Below are 15,841 nucleotides of genomic sequence, written 5' to 3' on the forward strand. Positions count from 1 at the left end.
GTTCAAGCTTTCACCTTGAAAAAAAAAAATAAATAAGCATCCAAAATAAAAATGAGTGGATGCAACGTTTTTCCAGTTTGTTTGTTTTCACATGGGGGGGGGGGGGGGGGGGGGGGGGGGGGGTTACTTTTTTTCACCATCTTTTATCTTCTTTCACGTTCAGAAAGATTTTTTTGGGATCAATAAAGTAATACTCTACTCTAGACTTTTTTCAGTTTCAGACTTTTGGCCCTGTTCTGGAGTGGCATCGACTGAGAAGGGAGACTGATCTCTGACATCCGCCCCGGACGGAAGGTGGATGAGAGATGAAGCAGGTGGTCGTTAGGTGCAGTTCTCCTCCCCGCCGCCAGGCAGAGCTGCTCCGGAGAGTCCACGCTTCTTGCTCGCCGCCATTAAACCTCATTTCCCCGCAAAACCAACATCCGGTCCGCGTCTCGGAGCTCGGAGCGGCTTCAGAACTTTCATTTCGGCGGCCTGGTTCTGCCGAACCGGTTCTGCTGCGGCTCCGCCGCTCGTCTTGTTCTGCCGGTCCGGTTCTGGCTGCGGCCCCGCTGCGCGCCTGGCTCTCCCGCCCCGGGTCTGTTGCGGCTCTGGCGGTCTGCTGTGTCCGGAGCCAGTCCGGTGTGTTTTGGTGGTGAGCGCCCCCCCAGGACAAGCGGCCCCCGGGCTTCCCGGCAGCCATGGGCCGCGGAGACGGACCGACCCGGGACAGACCCTTAGTGCGGCCGCCCGGTGAAGACAGACCTCCCTTCGACATGGGCCCTCCCGGCTGGGGCCCTCCTCCTCCTGACGGCTGGGGCCCTCCGCCTCCCGGGGGTTGGGGCCCGCCTCCTCCTGACGGGTGGGGCCCTCCACCTCCCGGAGGCTGGGGCCCGCCTCCTCCCGGAGGCTGGGGTCCTCCTCCACCACCTGGAGGCTGGGGCCCGCCACCCCCTGGGGGGTGGGGACCTAGAGGACCGCCTCCCCCCGGCTTTGGGCCCCATCCGGACGACTGGCCGCCCCCTCCTGAGGACTGGATGCGGGAACGGGAGTACTGGAGACGCTTTCCCCCAGAGGACTGGAGGGGGCCCCGGCTTCCACCTGAGGACTGGGCCCGGGATAACGGTCCGCCACCCCCAGGCTGGGGGCCTCCGCCCGGTTGGGGCCCCCGTGAACCGTGGGGACATGAGCCCGTGCCTCCTCCAGGACCCGTTCCCCCAGGCCCTGTCCTCCCCCCTCCGGTGCCTCCTGTCGGGATTCCTCCCCCGGACCCCGCAGCGTTCCCCCCAGTCCCCCCACCCGGCTGCATGCCCCCCTTTGGGTTCCCGGCTTACCCCCCAACCGCCTGGCCCCCAGAGGTGAGTGGTACTGGGACCGACAAGGTCGTCAGTTGAATTTCAGTTTGATTTGTCACTTTTCTCCGTTTTCAGCCGGTGGTGGAGCCGCCGATGCCGAACCCTCCACCCGATCAGCCGGAGTGGGTGAGTCCTGAACCAGGGGGGGGTGCTGGGGGGTCTTCACTAATCGGACCGTCTTCAGCCTGTTGGACCGGTTCGGGTTCTGATCAGACCCCCTCACAGTTCTCATTGATCCTCACCGTCGTCGTGTCTCCACAGATCAAAGCTCTGATCTCAGCCCCGCCCACTGACTCCGCCCCCGCTGACACCGCCAACCCCCCCGAAGAACCGCCCGCTGTGCCGTCCGGCACCGAGCCCCCCAAACCCAAAGATGAAGGCAGCAAACCCCCCAAAGCCCTCGGCCTGCTGGGAAAACGCACCTACGAGAAGTGAGTGGTACTCTGTGTGTGTGTGTGTGTGTGTGTGTGTGTGTGTGTGTGTGTGTGTGTGTGTGTGTATTACTGCATATGGTGTGTGTGTGTTTTAAACACTGTGTTTTTCAGGCCTCCTCCTGGTAGATCAACAGGAATCATTTCTTTCATTGGGTGAGAAAAGCTTTTTTACTCTGCTCCCACTTAGGCTCCTTTTGCTCCGCCCACTCTGTGCCTCCCTTTGCTCCGCCCCCTCCGACAGTTTGCTCCGCCCCATCTGTATCTGTCTTTGCGCCTTGGTTGGTGTTGTCCCGCCCCCTCGTAAGCTCCATGTCTTTCTGCAGCCGACTTTCGGCTACATTGAAAGAGAAGATCTGGAGAAGTTCTCCTTCAGCTTTGACGTCTTCTTCGGTAACCCCAAAGCCATGACGCCCGGGGTCAGAGTTCACTTCACCGCCTGTAAGGAGAAGGTAAGTCCCAGACGCCGCCTCCGTCACCACTGCCCTCAGCAGCCTCTCCTGATGTGTTCGCCTGTGCCGGCAGAACAACCAGATTGCCACAGATGTGAAAGTGGCTCCAGGAGGAACTGAGAACGTGGACCCGGAGATCTACGAGGCTGTGGTCTCTCAACCCATCGTAGAGCCTCAGGTGAGGCCCACCCCACCCCAGTCAGCCCGTCAGCACACTCTGACCCTCCCCTCGGACCAACTCAGTGGTAATCTGTGTGTGTGTGTGTGTGTGTGTGTGTGTGTGTGTGTGTGTGTGTGTGTGTAGCCTGGTGAGCGTCAGTACCCTGGGCAGGTCTTTGTGAACCTGGGTCCTCTGAGGACCAACCTGACCTTTGAGAGGAAGGACAGCTCGGTGACGCTGCTGAAGGACGACCAGGTTCTGCTCAACGTCCTCAACAACATCGTGACGGAGAAACGCAGAGCCACCAACATCCGACCCAAGATCCCCTCCACCTTCACACACACCAAGGAGACCCGGCTCAGGGTAGGTGAAGGGGGGTCAGCGAGGCCGGGACAGCAGGGTGCATCCTGTGGTGACTGTGGGTGTGTGTGTGTGTGTGAAGGGGGTGATCCTCAGCTTGAAGGACACTGAGGGGGTGATCCGCTGTGAAGAGCATGGCGAGCTGCCCTTCGACATCCAGGAGAACTTCAGTGATGTGGACTTCGCGGCGGAGGACGTCGGAGAGGAGGTGGAATTCACCATGATGGAGGTGAGGAGGCGTGGCTTTGTCCGGAGGAGGTGGGACGTTCGGTTCGCAGACGTAACGGGAACTCCTCTGGTGTGTTTGTGTCAGCTGAAGGCGGAGAAGCGAGCCATCAGGCTCCAGCGGGCGAAGGAGCCGCTGCTCCTCACGCTCTGCTCCGCCACCAAGGAGGCCAGCAAGGAGGCGAGCAAGGATGCCAGCAAGGAGGAGTCCCAGGGGAGCAGCAACTTCAAGGAGGAGCTGCTGACCAACTTGAAGCTGGACCCCGAGCTGTACGAGGGCATCGTTACCCAGCCCATCATCGAGCCCACGGTAAGCCCCGCCTCCTCTCAGCTGTGGCTCTGCCCCTGTGCAGAGCACTGTGCAGACGTCTGTGTGTTTTAACCTCCTCCTCCTCCTCCTCAGCCCACCACGCGAGGGTTCCCAGGTCAGATCAGCGCCAACATTGGACCGGTCCCCACGAACGTGACCTTTGACCACCGCGACTGCTCCTTCACGCTCCTGAAGAACGACCACGTGTTGATCAACCTGCTGGTGGACCAGGTGACCCGGAAGAGGAGGGCAGCCAACATCCGGCCCAAAATCCCCTTCACCTTTAGCTACACCAAGGAGACCCGCTGCCTGGTAACACACACACACACACACACACACGCACCCACAAACCCCCTGACATAGACACACACGCACTCTCTGTCTCTGGTGGTTCTGCTGTTCTAGGGGGTCATCGTGAATCTGGGAGACGACGAGGGCGTCGTGAAGTCAGACGAACACGGCGAGTTGCCCTTTGACCTCTTTGAAAACTTCAGTGACTCCGAGTTCAACAGCAACGACCTAAACAAGGAGGTGGAGTTCACCACGGCCATGGTGAGTCCCGCAGAGAGCCTCAGACTTGGACCCTGCTGACCCCGTTAGACCCAGACTCCGCTGACCTGGTCTCTTGCTTCGGTCTGCAGGTGAAGTCAAAGAAGAGGGCAATCAGGCTGAGGAGAATGGCGGCGGTGGGGGACCCGATTCTGCTGGGACAGAAGAAGCGTAAGGAGGAGGAGGAGGCGAGGAGGAAGAAGGAAGAACAGGAACAGCAGGAGAGGGAGGAGGAGAGGAAGAAGAAGGAGGAGGTGGTGGCGGCATTAGCAGCAGCTAAAGACAAGGTGAGCATTGAAGGAGCCTCGAGTTCCTGATGGTCCCGGTGGACCTGATGGACCTGTCCTCTGATGTCCTCCTGCAGTGGACGCCACTTGGCTTCACTGTCAGAGATCCAGACTCGATGGACGATATCAGCAAGGAGCGATTCGAAGGCACCGTCCTCAGAGCCATTTCCAGGAACCCCCGTAAGGAGATCAAGATTAAGAGGGAGCCAAAGGAGAAGGAGGAGAAGGAGAAAGAGGAGGAGGAGGAGAAGAAGGAGCAGGAAGGGGAGGGGCCTAAGAAGCTAAAGGAGCAGGGAGGCACAGACGATGGACAGACGCCCCCCATAAAGGTGAATGATCCCTGCATGGTGGCTCTCCTGCTTCAGGACAGACGAATTAAAATGATGCTTTTCAGGTGAAGGAGGAGAAAATGGATGAAGATGGAGGAGGAGGAGACCCGGAGGTGAAGACGGAACCCGAGGAGGAGAAGGTGACGGAGGCGCCGCTACCGGCGTCTCGGGGTGGAGCTAAAGCAGAGGTGGAGACTGGTCGGCTGGTGATGACCATCGATGGACAACAGAAGCTGCTCACCTTCAGCCCGCGAGACCTGCTGAGCACGGCCACCATGTTGGACGGAGACAAGGTGCGGACCTGCTGGAGACACTCCTGTGTCCGCTCTCCGTCGAACGTCTGTGAACTCCTCTCTTCTCCTCCCTGTCTTATCGTGAAGGTGCGTTTCAACATCGCCACCAACAGAGAGTCCAAAGAGGAGCGAGCCACCTTCGTGGAGATCCTGCCCGACTCTTTCGAGGAGTCCATCGAGCAGCGGCGGCAGGTGAGCTCTTCTGACCTCCGTCTGACCTCCGTCTGACCTCAGTGCGACCCCGTGAGCAGCTCTGACGTTTCTTGCCATCTCAGGGCATCGTGATTGAATTCTCCAACGATTCGGGACTCATCAAGTGCTCCCAGAACCCTCAGCTGTTCTTCCACATGTCCGAGGTCATCGAGAAGAAGAAGCTGGAGCTCAACGAGAAGGTGGAGTTCAGCGTGGTCCCAGTAAGTCTGGCCTCAGTGGATGCTTTCAAAAAACGCTTGAAAACATATTACGTAGATATAGCTTACTTACACTTACTTACTTGAATTTTACTTAATCCTGTAACAAACGGAACATGTTGCAGTGTTTTCTCTTGGATTTGTTTATAACACACAATGTTTTATTCTGAAAATTAACTAGATCGGTGTCGGCCTTCCTATTTCGCTCGATATTTCTGTGAGGAATTGATTGGCCTACCCTTGTCTTCTTGTGTCTTTAAGCATGAAACAGCGGAGGGTGGGCACCAGGCTATCCGCATCAAACGCTTCACCGAGAGCGTCTTCCTGTCCGTCAGGAAACTGGGAGGAGTAGGAGCCTCCAAAGGGAAGGTGAGGTGGATTCATACCGCCGGAGAAGTTCGTTTTCCTCACTGGAGATGGTTCTCAGTTTTTACTTCTGGGATGTCTCTCTCCTTAGATGACCATCAAACTGGCCAAGCCTTCAGAGCAGCCTCAGTAAGTTCTCTTTCACGCTGATATGAAAAATAAAACAGAAAGGTTTTGACTCATTCTGTTGGTCTTGGATATGTTGATCACACTGATCCAACTTCTTGTGACTTTACAGGAAATCAAAACCAGAGCAGGACAAGCTGAAGGCCGTGGTCAAAAACCTAAGGGCGCAGGATAGTAAGAGCAGCAGGAGGGAATCCAGTGTCACACGGCGGCGGCACGACGCCCACAGCAGCAGTAAGAGCAGGAGCCCGCCCAGAGATCAGTTTGGACGCGTCCTCAAAAGGAGGCGCAGCCCGAGCGTCGAGCGTGACCGCCGGAGCAGCAGGCACCGGCACAGCCGCGAACGGACGCGCCGCCGCTCCAAGAGCCGCAGCGGCAGCTCCAGCAAGAGCTCCAGCAGGAGTCGCAGCAGGAGCAGAGAGAAGAGCAAAGACAAGGCGGCGAAGAAGAGGAGCAAAACCAGCAAGGAGCGCGACGAAAGCCACAAGAGGAGGAGAGAGCCGAGTCCTCGTCGGCGGGGAGCGGTCGTGGATGACGAATTGGCGAGGAAGAAACGGGAGCTGGAGGAGCTGAATGAGATCATTGCTTACAAGAAGGTGCTGGTGGACCCTCGAGGACTGGACCCTGGACAGAGGACCTGCATAGACTACGACCACGGAAGGATCGCAGTCCCGCTCACAGAGTATAAACCAGTCCGATCCATCCTGAAGAAGAGACCCGAAGGACACGATTTGCCCCGCCACCCTCCTTATGATGATCCCTATTACAGCCGGCCATACAGTCCTTATGACGATCGGCGTTACGCTGATCGCTACGGTGATCCGTACACCAGCCGACCCTACCCTGATCGGCCGTACAGCGAGCATCCATACGGTGACCGACCGTTTGAAAGTCGTCCCTATGGCGACCCCCCAGAGCCTCGCTACACCGACCGCTATGATGTTTACGATGAGCCTTACGAAGATCGTTACTACGACTCAACGTATGCTGACCGGTCCTACGACCCTTATGGTCCGTCCAAACCGAGTCAGTCTTCAGAACCCTGTGGTCCTCCTCCACCTGTCTCCAAACAGGCTCCTGCTGCTTCTGGTCTGCCTCTGTCACACACCCCCGTTTCCTCCACCACCTCTTCCTCTGCCCAGGCACCTTTCAGACCGTCTTCTCCCATCGAGCCTCGACATCTTCCTCCTCCTCGAAGTCCCTCTCCCAAACCAGAGTTCGCTGTATCCAGCATTTCACCTCCCACAGAGAAGCCCCCCCTGGACCGCTTTCTGGACATGCTGAATAAGAAATCCATGGCTGTGAATCCACCAGAACCGGTCTGTGTGGACGATGACCTCCTGCCTCACGAGCGCGCTCTCCGGGACGGTAAGGGCTTCTCCCAGATTGTGGGATTTGCTCAAGAACCGCCCAGTGTGTCCCGAGAAGTGGAGAACAGGCCGCCGAGTCCAAAACCGTCCTCAATGGATAAATCGAATGAGGAACCAAATGTTGAACCGTACAACAAGATCCAAAGTCTGCTCCGTACCATTGGCCTGAAGCTGAGTTCTGGAGAGGTGTCCAAACTGGCCAGCAAAGCGCAGGAGAAACTGTATGGCCTGAAGTCGTCGTCCTTAGAAAGAGAGGCTGTGTCCTCGCCAAAAACTGATCCACGAGCTGGCAGAACTGGGTCTGTTGAGATGGATCACGTCCATTCTCCCTCCCCGGCCAGATCCTCCAGCCTGGAGCCGCTCGGCAAACACAAAGCTGCTGCCTCAGATTACGACGGATTTTTGGACCCGCAGGAGTTTGAGGCTCTGAAGAGGGCGCAGCAGCTTCACAGTTTGACCAAGTCGATGGGCAGTTCTCCCCCCACCACCCCTCCTACAGCTCCCCCAGGGCCTCCACCCTCTCACTACCATCACCCGACGCCGTCAGTCAACTGGCCACTTGCGCTCGGGACCGACGCCTCCCTTCCTCAGCCCTCCACATCCACAAGCCAGGGGATTATGGCTCCTTCCGTAACCCCACAACCTCAAAAGAGACTGGGACCTCCTCCTGGACCTCCTCCTGGTCCTCCACCCAAACGTCCTCTTGGGCCTCCTCCTTTTGCTCCCCTAACCGCTCATTCAGTCTTGCCCTTTATCGGTCGTCCTCCTCCATCAGCAGCCAGCCCTGATCCTCTGCAGCCTCCTATGACATCTCTGCCGACCTTGCCGACGTTACCAACACCAGTGACCTCCACTCCTTCGGCTAACTGTGGCTCAGCCATCTCCACCACAGTGGCCCGGTGTCTGAAGGTCATAGAGACGGTCAAATCTCTTGCGGCGCAGCCATCGGCCAAACCGGTCAAGTCGGTCCAGTTCAGTTTACCAACGGAGACTTCCCTGTCCCCCAGTCACCTGGCCTCAGAGACAGACGACGAAGTGAAGGCCAAGCAGAAGGAGAAGGTATGATCAGTTCATCTGCTTGTGCCATGGTCACTTCTGTTTTTCTTTTGTCATTTGGTCGAAGACTTGTTTTTAGCCCGTACATATTCTTGATGACCTCTGATCCCGGTCTTTACACAGTCCTCGTGCTTTTGTGTTGCAGCTGGATCTGTACAATCAGAGGATATTGGACAAAAGGGAGCAGCAGTACAAAGAGATGCTCAACCGAAAGAAGCGCGGAGAGAAGATCAAAGACGTCCCGCTTGCCTGTGCAGGTATCAGTCCGTTCAGTCACGCAAATCCAGCTAACCATCAGACTTTAACTTCCAGGGATTTTACAAAGGTTTTCTTCTTGTACTTCCTCTCTGATTGTATCACAGTTTTCTTTCTGATTCACCTCGACAGGAACTTACAGCCGAGTTAATGTTTTTTTTTTCTTCTTCACGTTACAAGTCCAGGCATAAGAACAAAGCCCAGAAATTCTGCATGGTGGCATGAAGGAAGTTCTCTTCCTCTTACTCGCAGTGAGTTCAACCTGTGAGCGGAGATCAGCCTCACGCGGACGATTCCTTTAAGCTAGCCCCTCCTTCAACAAACGCCTCAGTCCGTCCCCAGTCAGACGGACTGTAGCTAACGTACGTTAGTCTCCGAGCACGCTCAGTATAGAGAATGCCACAACTCGCAGAGGAACTATGATGCTAACTTTAAGACACTCTCTTCGTGTCGAAGTGATTCGCAGCGTTTAAAAGTTAAGCCGTCCCCTCTGAGCTCACTGATTCGACTCGGCGATCAAGAAAAGAAGCCGGCTTGAAGTTTCATCTCCACACAGTAACGTCTTTTTCTTTTTTTTCCCCATGTAGTTTCTTCTCTGATATCTAGTTTTGGTTTATCTGGTCCAACCGAGTCCAGAAAGCTTAAAATAAAGTGGTGTCAGACTTGCTTTAGTTCAGATACTATGTACAGCCTGAACCTGTGGCAATTAGGTCCACATCCCTTCCCAGTTTTCCAAGGCTGTTATCGTAGCTAGCTTAAAAAAAATAAAAATTAGTGTCGTTATTTACAGATATATAGAACAAAGCAATTTAAACCTTCCTATCAATTTCTTATTAACCTGTACACCCTTACAGTTATTGAACCATCTGTAATACTTAAAAAAAAGTACATTTTCAAACACTGAGAATGTGGGCAGCTGCCATGTTTTCTAAAAAACAAAACAGGTAAATGACTGCCAGGTAACTGCATTTTCTGGTGGACCTCCTGATAGCATATCAATTTCTTTTTAAATAAATGAAGCATAACCTCTCTAATCCATTGGCCATATGCTGGAGACTGGGTATCCTTGCATTTTAATAAAATAAGCCATTTGGAAGCCGAATCCCATCATTTTTATATAAGTGCCCAGGAAGAGGAGTGGTCTCTTTGACCACAACAAACAGTGAAATCATTGAGTCTGACTCTACTGCAGGGATGCTCAACCCTATTCCTGGAGAATCCATGTCCTACATGTTTGAGCTCTCTTTCTGCTTGAACACACCTGAATCTGAAACACACTTGAAGCCCAGTAATGAGCCTGTCAGTGCATTTAGGTGTATTGAAGCCTGGGAGAGAGCTAAAACATGCAGGAGAGAGACTCTCCAGAAACAGCAATTGTTCCACATATGATAGATAATGTCTCAAGAATAGATTAGATACAAGATTAGATTTCCTTCTTAATCTTGACCAGTCTTTTGGTTTTCTTTGTGTTGTTTTTTGCCATTTTGCCTCTGGATTTCTTTCATTTAGATCCGTTTTCCACATGGGTTGGACAGATTTCAGATTGTCCGTATTAGATGTTTTCAGTAACATGCGCTCTGCTTATTTGCTTTGTGTCGACGTGTGGTAGCTACCGAGTCGAGACCGTTGTCGTTGAAGTTCAGATTCCTTTTTTTTATCTTTACTGTAGCAGTGTCCAGTGGTCACATATATATCTGCATCTCACTTCCATTAAAAATATAGCTATTGTTATTTTTGTGGTTTTTACTGATACAGCCATGCTTGCTCTGAAAGGATAGCTTCACTTTTTTTTTGTTATAAAGCACAGTTAGTGTCAGTTTTTACAATTTTCTACAGCGATGAGATTTAAACGGGTCTTCCAGCTTCAGCTCAGTTACGCTCTGTGGTCAATGGATGAGTGAGCTACCAGCTCAGAATAATGTGAGTACTGAGTATTTGTACTCCCACCACATATGGACTCTACATACAGCTGCAGTTTGAGATCATCTGGGCCACCACACGCTTTTTTTCTCTTTGTTTAGGTGCAAAACAAAAATACTAGTACATCCTGAAAATGTTCAGATTCAATACACTTTGAAATAGTTATAAACAAATTGAATTTTTATTATAAATAAAGTACATGAAATCCTGAATGGGCAAACTAGGAACTGCAGTCTTAGTGAAAACATGCAAGACATGTTTAATGTTTTTACTTATAGCCCAACAACAGGACATATATAAACATATAAAATGCTGGGGGGGAAAAACCCCTACAAATTTTCTGGAGGTCTGTATGCTCATCAGTTGATTTTCTGTCAAACGCTGGGTCCTGTGCCGTGTGCTGATAAATGAGCTGTACTCCTCACACTGACCACCGAGTGTAAACGCTGTAGATGACTTTAGCTAGCGGCGCTCGATCAGGTGTGAAGTACCAACAACTGCCGATGTTCTGCAACAATGCAAAGACTGAGATGTCCACGTCCGTTGGCGTTTGCCTCAACCATATGATGGAATCCACTAAGACGTAGAAGGTGGTTCTGATCAGGCTTCATTGGTCCAGGACTCAGACCAACTCATCGGTCAGGATCAATTCTGAAGTCCAGGACTTATCTCCATTTTGGCTTAAGTTTGTTTTTCTACAGACCTTTGTGTCATGCCGCTCAGGGTAAGTCACGTCTCCTCAGTCTACCCAGAAACCTTTGTGATATCCGAGCACACGCTTAAAGTTCATAATTCTCTCGTGGTAATGACTTCATTAAGAGTTTACGGCTCATTGTGTTCACGAGAAGAAACTGAGCTAGAGTTATGAAGACGATCGCCGTCAATGTTTCCTTCACCTTTTTAAGATGGAAAATCAAGAGTATGCCGAGTCGTGTCGTGCGGGAATGTTTGAATGTTAAACGTTGATCTGAAGCTAATGCTTCAGTGTCTGCTATTCAGGTTCTGCCCTTCCTGTAGTCCTCCTACCCGTCCTGGTCCTGTATTTCCTGGATAGATGAGCTCTTCCTGTAAGAGTTTGATGCCACGTTCGAGTGGCCTCACATCTGCCTCATTGTTTCCACTTGGCTGCCGTTGGTGTTACTTGTTAGCAAGGAACTACAGTGGGACTCATAGCTAGCATGACAGCTTTACTGCAGCTACCATGAATGCTAATCTGTGATCTCGGGTTTGAAAGAGTGTTGACGGGACACTGCACGGCGCACTGTTGCTGCTCTTACCACACATTTATTCGGTGTCATCTTTTCTCGTCTATTAATGTCACAAAAGTTTCTTTTCTGAATTTTTCTGAGATCCTGCTGCTAACCTTATGTGTAGCCCTGGGGCCAGGGTTACAAGTGGGTATTATGCTTTTCTAAAGATTTTTAATGGTAGCTATAACTTTTGCATGTTGTGCTTCACTTTTTCTTAACTGAATATCTTTAATATCAAATGACCACAGTAGCTGTAATCACTACAATTAGTTTAAATATTTGATTGCGTCTTCCAGCTGTCACCTATAGTCAGTGATGCTAATGTTAGTGGATACGATGCTATTTTAAAAACCCCCACAAATTTTTAAATGTTAGCTGTATGTCATACTTGTGTTGCAGCGACGTGCCTGAGCTAAGTTTATTGCTTGCCTATGAATTAGCCTAATAAGTGTAAAAGTCTGTTAGCTGTTACCTACTCTGTGATGCTTATGTTTTACAACAAGACTAACCTGGAGAGACGTTCTTTCATCTGTTTTGGATCTTTTTAGTTTAGTTTTTATCCTTATTGGACTATAAATTAAACCTGTTGAATATTTTCAAGTCGTGTCCTCACAGTGCTCATCCACAGGTAAAGTCTGTCATCTCCCGCTCTGGTCGGTAACCAGACTTCGGGATGAGTCTGGTCTTTTGAGACGTAGAAGAGCTTCAGGGTGGAGTTCCTCTGGGAACAGAAACCAAATGTCACCAAAATTATTGTGGGCCCTCTCTGACATCTGATTGGCCAAATAATCACAGTGAAGACAAAAAGCACTGTACAGTTTTCCAGGTCCAAGATTCTTTTTCAGGGGTGCATTTGACCTCTCTGTGACCTTGGCTTTCACCCCACCCTCCCTCGTCCGCAGACCAACAGGCCACAACTTGAGGATTCTGGACTCATCCCAGAGTTCAGGGTTCCCACATGGCTTGGATAAGAAGGACTGACACATTTCTTGAAGACTACAGCACCGACTCAGTCGGGAACAAGAATCTGCCTGAACCAGGATTGGTCACTGGGGGACCTTGACAGACCTTCACTGCCTGTTGAATGCTCTGTAATCTGCAGCTCCTTCAGTTTTTACTAAGGGTATCTTTGAATACTTCAGCTTACAGATGAAGGCAGTTCAGCCAGTTGACTTCATAGATGGAGTTTGATAAACTATCCTGCACTGTTGAAATGTGTTCTCAAGCTTCACCCTCAACTCTGTTCAGCAATCATCCTCAACCTCGACTGTTCGGTGGCTTCACGCTCATCTGTCACTGCAGTGCACCACAGGAAGTGCTGGGGACAGTATTGTGTGCTGTTTACATTTTGCACAGTGTTGCGGCCCAGCATGCCAGGCACAACACACAGCCCCCATTCTAGTCAATGGCTGTTATTACACTGGATGCTCTTACTTGCGCCATGGCTGCAATGCATTGCAAAGGATACACACCGGGACTATTTTCTCCACTTGCCACAGCCAACACGCAAAAAAGTGGAAGAAGATCGTGAAAACCAAACTTTTACAACAGCTACATCAGAAACGCATGCGGCGGGTTATAATGCGAGACCACTGCGGAGGACGTGGCTGAGTCGCAACACAATCAGTGGAATTTGGGAGGAAGAAGCTCAAGCTCCATCTCAGTTTAAACATTTTGGGAATATTTCACTGAAAATAGACAACGGACAAGATTTTTTTTTTTTTTTTTTGTAGCAGCGTGGGAACCCTGAAGGATCAAAGACCAGACCGCCTTCTCTTGCATTCAGTGTCGGTTACCCAAACGCGAACGCGGGTCAGACTGTTTTCTGTTCCCTGAACGAAGCTCTGATCTCTGGAAGGGGCTCGTAGATGAACACGAACAAAGTTTTGTTTTAGAACAGAACAGAAATAATCAGATTGCAGTTGTAGCTTCTTTTGCATGTTTGTGTGAACTTTTAGCATGAAGCAGCTGTAATTATTAGCCTGTTAGCTAGGGACTTGAAGCCCTCGCGTAGGTGACCCGTTTGATTGGAAAATGGTGGGAAGCTATAACGTGAAAGTGTAATGTGAGCTGAAGGTAGGTGGTAATTTTTAACTCTCCGACATTTTGAAGAGTTTCTTTGCTGTAAAATGTTTTTGAGTTCTTGGTGTTGTGTCCTTGGTAGATCTGATATTGGAACTCTTTGGATGACAAATCCATCAGAAAGCAAAGTTTAAAGGGTCCTCGAGTAGTTTATCTCTTTAGTCATTTAAATACTATTTTATGTAGCGAGCTAGGTAACTTAAGCCACATGTTCAAACAATATGGAAATCTTTAGTTCAGCTCAGAGTTACAGGAGTGAGAAAAGAAATTCTGATAATTGTGATTTTTTTTTTCAGATTGCCTTGTTAAGATTCCAGAAAGATCTGCTGGTTTCAAACTCGCAGACCATCTTTGGTTTGTTCCACCCAGCAGATGTTTTTTTTTTTTTACTGGTGATAACTGAAGCTGGTTCTGTGGTCCGGTTCAGCAGGTCTTTGTGGAAGCTGCCTGTTTCTCAGATGGTTCGAGGTCCGCACTCTAACTTAAAGACCATTCTGTCAATTTTTGCAGGGACCAGCAGTGAACCCAAGAATGTTTGGATCTGTGGTCACTCGCTGGTCTACTGGGCCGAGTCCCGGGCAAAGTCTCCAGAGGTAGGTATGCAGTTGGGCATGGATCCCAGCCGGGTGACCATCTGGTGGAAGGGGACTCAGGGCATGACATGGTCCCAGCTGCTGCCCCAACTCCACCAGCTGAAGGTCACCTGGCCCAACCCAGATGTCCTCATTGTGCACCTGGGCGGAAACGACCTGAGCACCGACAGCCCCACCGACCTGCTGGCCTCCGTCAAAAAGGACCTGACCTCCATGCGGAGCATCTTCCCGCAGTGCATTCTCGTCTGGTCCAACATCCTCCCCCGGAGGGTGTGGCGCCACTCGTCTGATAACCACGAGGTGGACCTTGTTCGCACCACGGTCAACCGTCGCATCCAGAACATCATCTCGGAGCTGGGCGGCACCTCGCTGACCCACGACAACATCCGCTGTGGGGCCAACACGGGCCTGTACCGCGCCGATGGGGTGCACCTGTCACCCAAAGGCATCGATGTGTTCAATCTCAACCTGCAGGACTTCCTGGAGAAGTGGGACCTGGAGGTCAGCGCTTCCTCCGAGGGGACCTGAGGGGTCCTCGTCCCCTCGCTCAGTTTTTGGGGTCACTGTGCTTTTCTTTGTAGTCTCAGCTCCGACAGATGTCAGGAAGTTCTAAAAAAGAAAAAAAAAAAGTTCCCTGTGATTTCCTTTAAGAAGGTAAAAGTCCTCATCAATTATTTCTCTGTAGAGATATTTTTACTTTGTGCTTCTGATCAATAAAGTTCTTCGGTCTCATGTTTCTGACCTCTGCCTGAATAAATGTTAAGTTGTTTCAAACACAGTAAGGATGAAGAAGAAGGGGGATCTAACTTGAGTTTTAAAGCAACGGGGGAACCTTTTTCAAAATGTCTTCCCAGTATTTGAAAGAAAAACTTTTTTTTTCAGTCCAGTTTATTTTTTAGGTTTCCATGAAAAATTTTTTGCTTTTTTTTGTCCTGATTTTATCTGGAATTAATCAGATTTAGACCTGCTAGTCTTCAGTTATTGCTAGATTTGTTTTTTCTTTTTTTTTTAATTTTAACAGTAATTTAATGTGGAAGATAATTTGAAAGCACAACATGTCGTCAGATACTGATTTTTTTTTTTAATCTCAGCTGTAACATTTCATGGTGGTTGCAAATTTGTATTTTCCGTACATCAATAGGTTTATCCTGATTTTGTGGTCCAGATCCAGAGAGAAACGAATGTGTCAGTTGGTTTTCTCAGCACTTGTTATGAAGCAGCACTTTTACCCCAGATAACATGTTCATCACAGACTGATCGTCTACCGAGAAGCTCCTCCGGCAGAACACCGGGTCCAGTTTGAGAAGCTCCTCCGGCAGAACACCGGGTCCAGTTTGAGAAGCTCCTCCAGCAGAACACCGGGTCCAGTTTGAGAAGCTCCTCCGGCAGAACACCGGGTCCAGTTTGAGAAGCTCCGCCGGCAGAACACCGGGTCCAGTTTGAGAAGCTCCTCTGGCAGAACACCGGGTCCAGTTTGAGAAGCTCCGACTTGGACCAATGACAACATGTTCATCACTGAGTTTTAACAGAACATATACATCAGTCAAGAGATGAACCGAAAAGTTGATAATAAAGTTGTCGATGAGAAAGAAGATGATTATCAGGTGCCTACACAGAGAAATCTTTAAAAATCTTTAAAAAATATGGCAGCTAGTGGTAAATTTCTTAGGTGGAGTGCTTCAT

The 15,841-nt window shown here is 50.7% G+C and overlaps 1 protein-coding gene across 2 annotated transcripts; it reads left to right on the forward strand.

Annotated features, from left to right (window-relative positions):
• Positions 1-405: 405 nt before the first annotated feature.
• LOC115399187 (protein piccolo) lies at positions 406-15,696 on the forward strand. 2 transcript variants are annotated; one of them, XM_030106449.1, is made up of 21 exons: positions 406-1,337; positions 1,410-1,460; positions 1,596-1,765; positions 1,880-1,921; positions 2,091-2,217; positions 2,291-2,395; positions 2,522-2,740; positions 2,820-2,966; positions 3,051-3,272; positions 3,366-3,584; positions 3,678-3,824; positions 3,914-4,108; positions 4,186-4,437; positions 4,503-4,730; positions 4,818-4,922; positions 5,006-5,143; positions 5,402-5,509; positions 5,598-5,635; positions 5,745-8,061; positions 8,204-8,315; positions 15,411-15,696. In XM_030106449.1, the coding sequence occupies exons 1-21, from the start codon at positions 681-683 to the stop codon at positions 15,413-15,415; spliced, it is 5,604 nt and encodes a 1,867-aa protein (XP_029962309.1). In that variant the 5' UTR covers positions 406-680; the 3' UTR covers positions 15,416-15,696. The 2 variants fall into 2 exon arrangements, with proteins under 2 accessions (XP_029962309.1, XP_029962308.1); XM_030106448.1 differs by lacking the exon at positions 15,411-15,696 and adding an exon at positions 14,076-14,892 and having other exon boundaries at positions 1,880-1,922; positions 2,092-2,217.
• Positions 15,697-15,841: the final 145 nt, after the last annotated feature.

Source organism: Salarias fasciatus, chromosome 13 (genome assembly GCF_902148845.1).
Source record: "Salarias fasciatus chromosome 13, fSalaFa1.1, whole genome shotgun sequence".
NCBI classification, from domain to species: Eukaryota; Metazoa; Chordata; class Actinopteri; order Blenniiformes; family Blenniidae; genus Salarias; species Salarias fasciatus.

Coding starts and splice junctions, on each gene's coding strand:
- LOC115399187 (XM_030106448.1), top strand. CDS start 681: ATGGGCCGCGGAGACGGACCGACCCGGGACAGACCCTTAGTGCGGCCG. Junction 4,109..4,185: donor TAGCAGCAGCTAAAGACAAG/GTGAGCATTGAA, acceptor GTCCTCCTGCAG/TGGACGCCACTTGGCTTCAC. Junction 8,062..8,203: donor AGGCCAAGCAGAAGGAGAAG/GTATGATCAGTT, acceptor TTTGTGTTGCAG/CTGGATCTGTACAATCAGAG.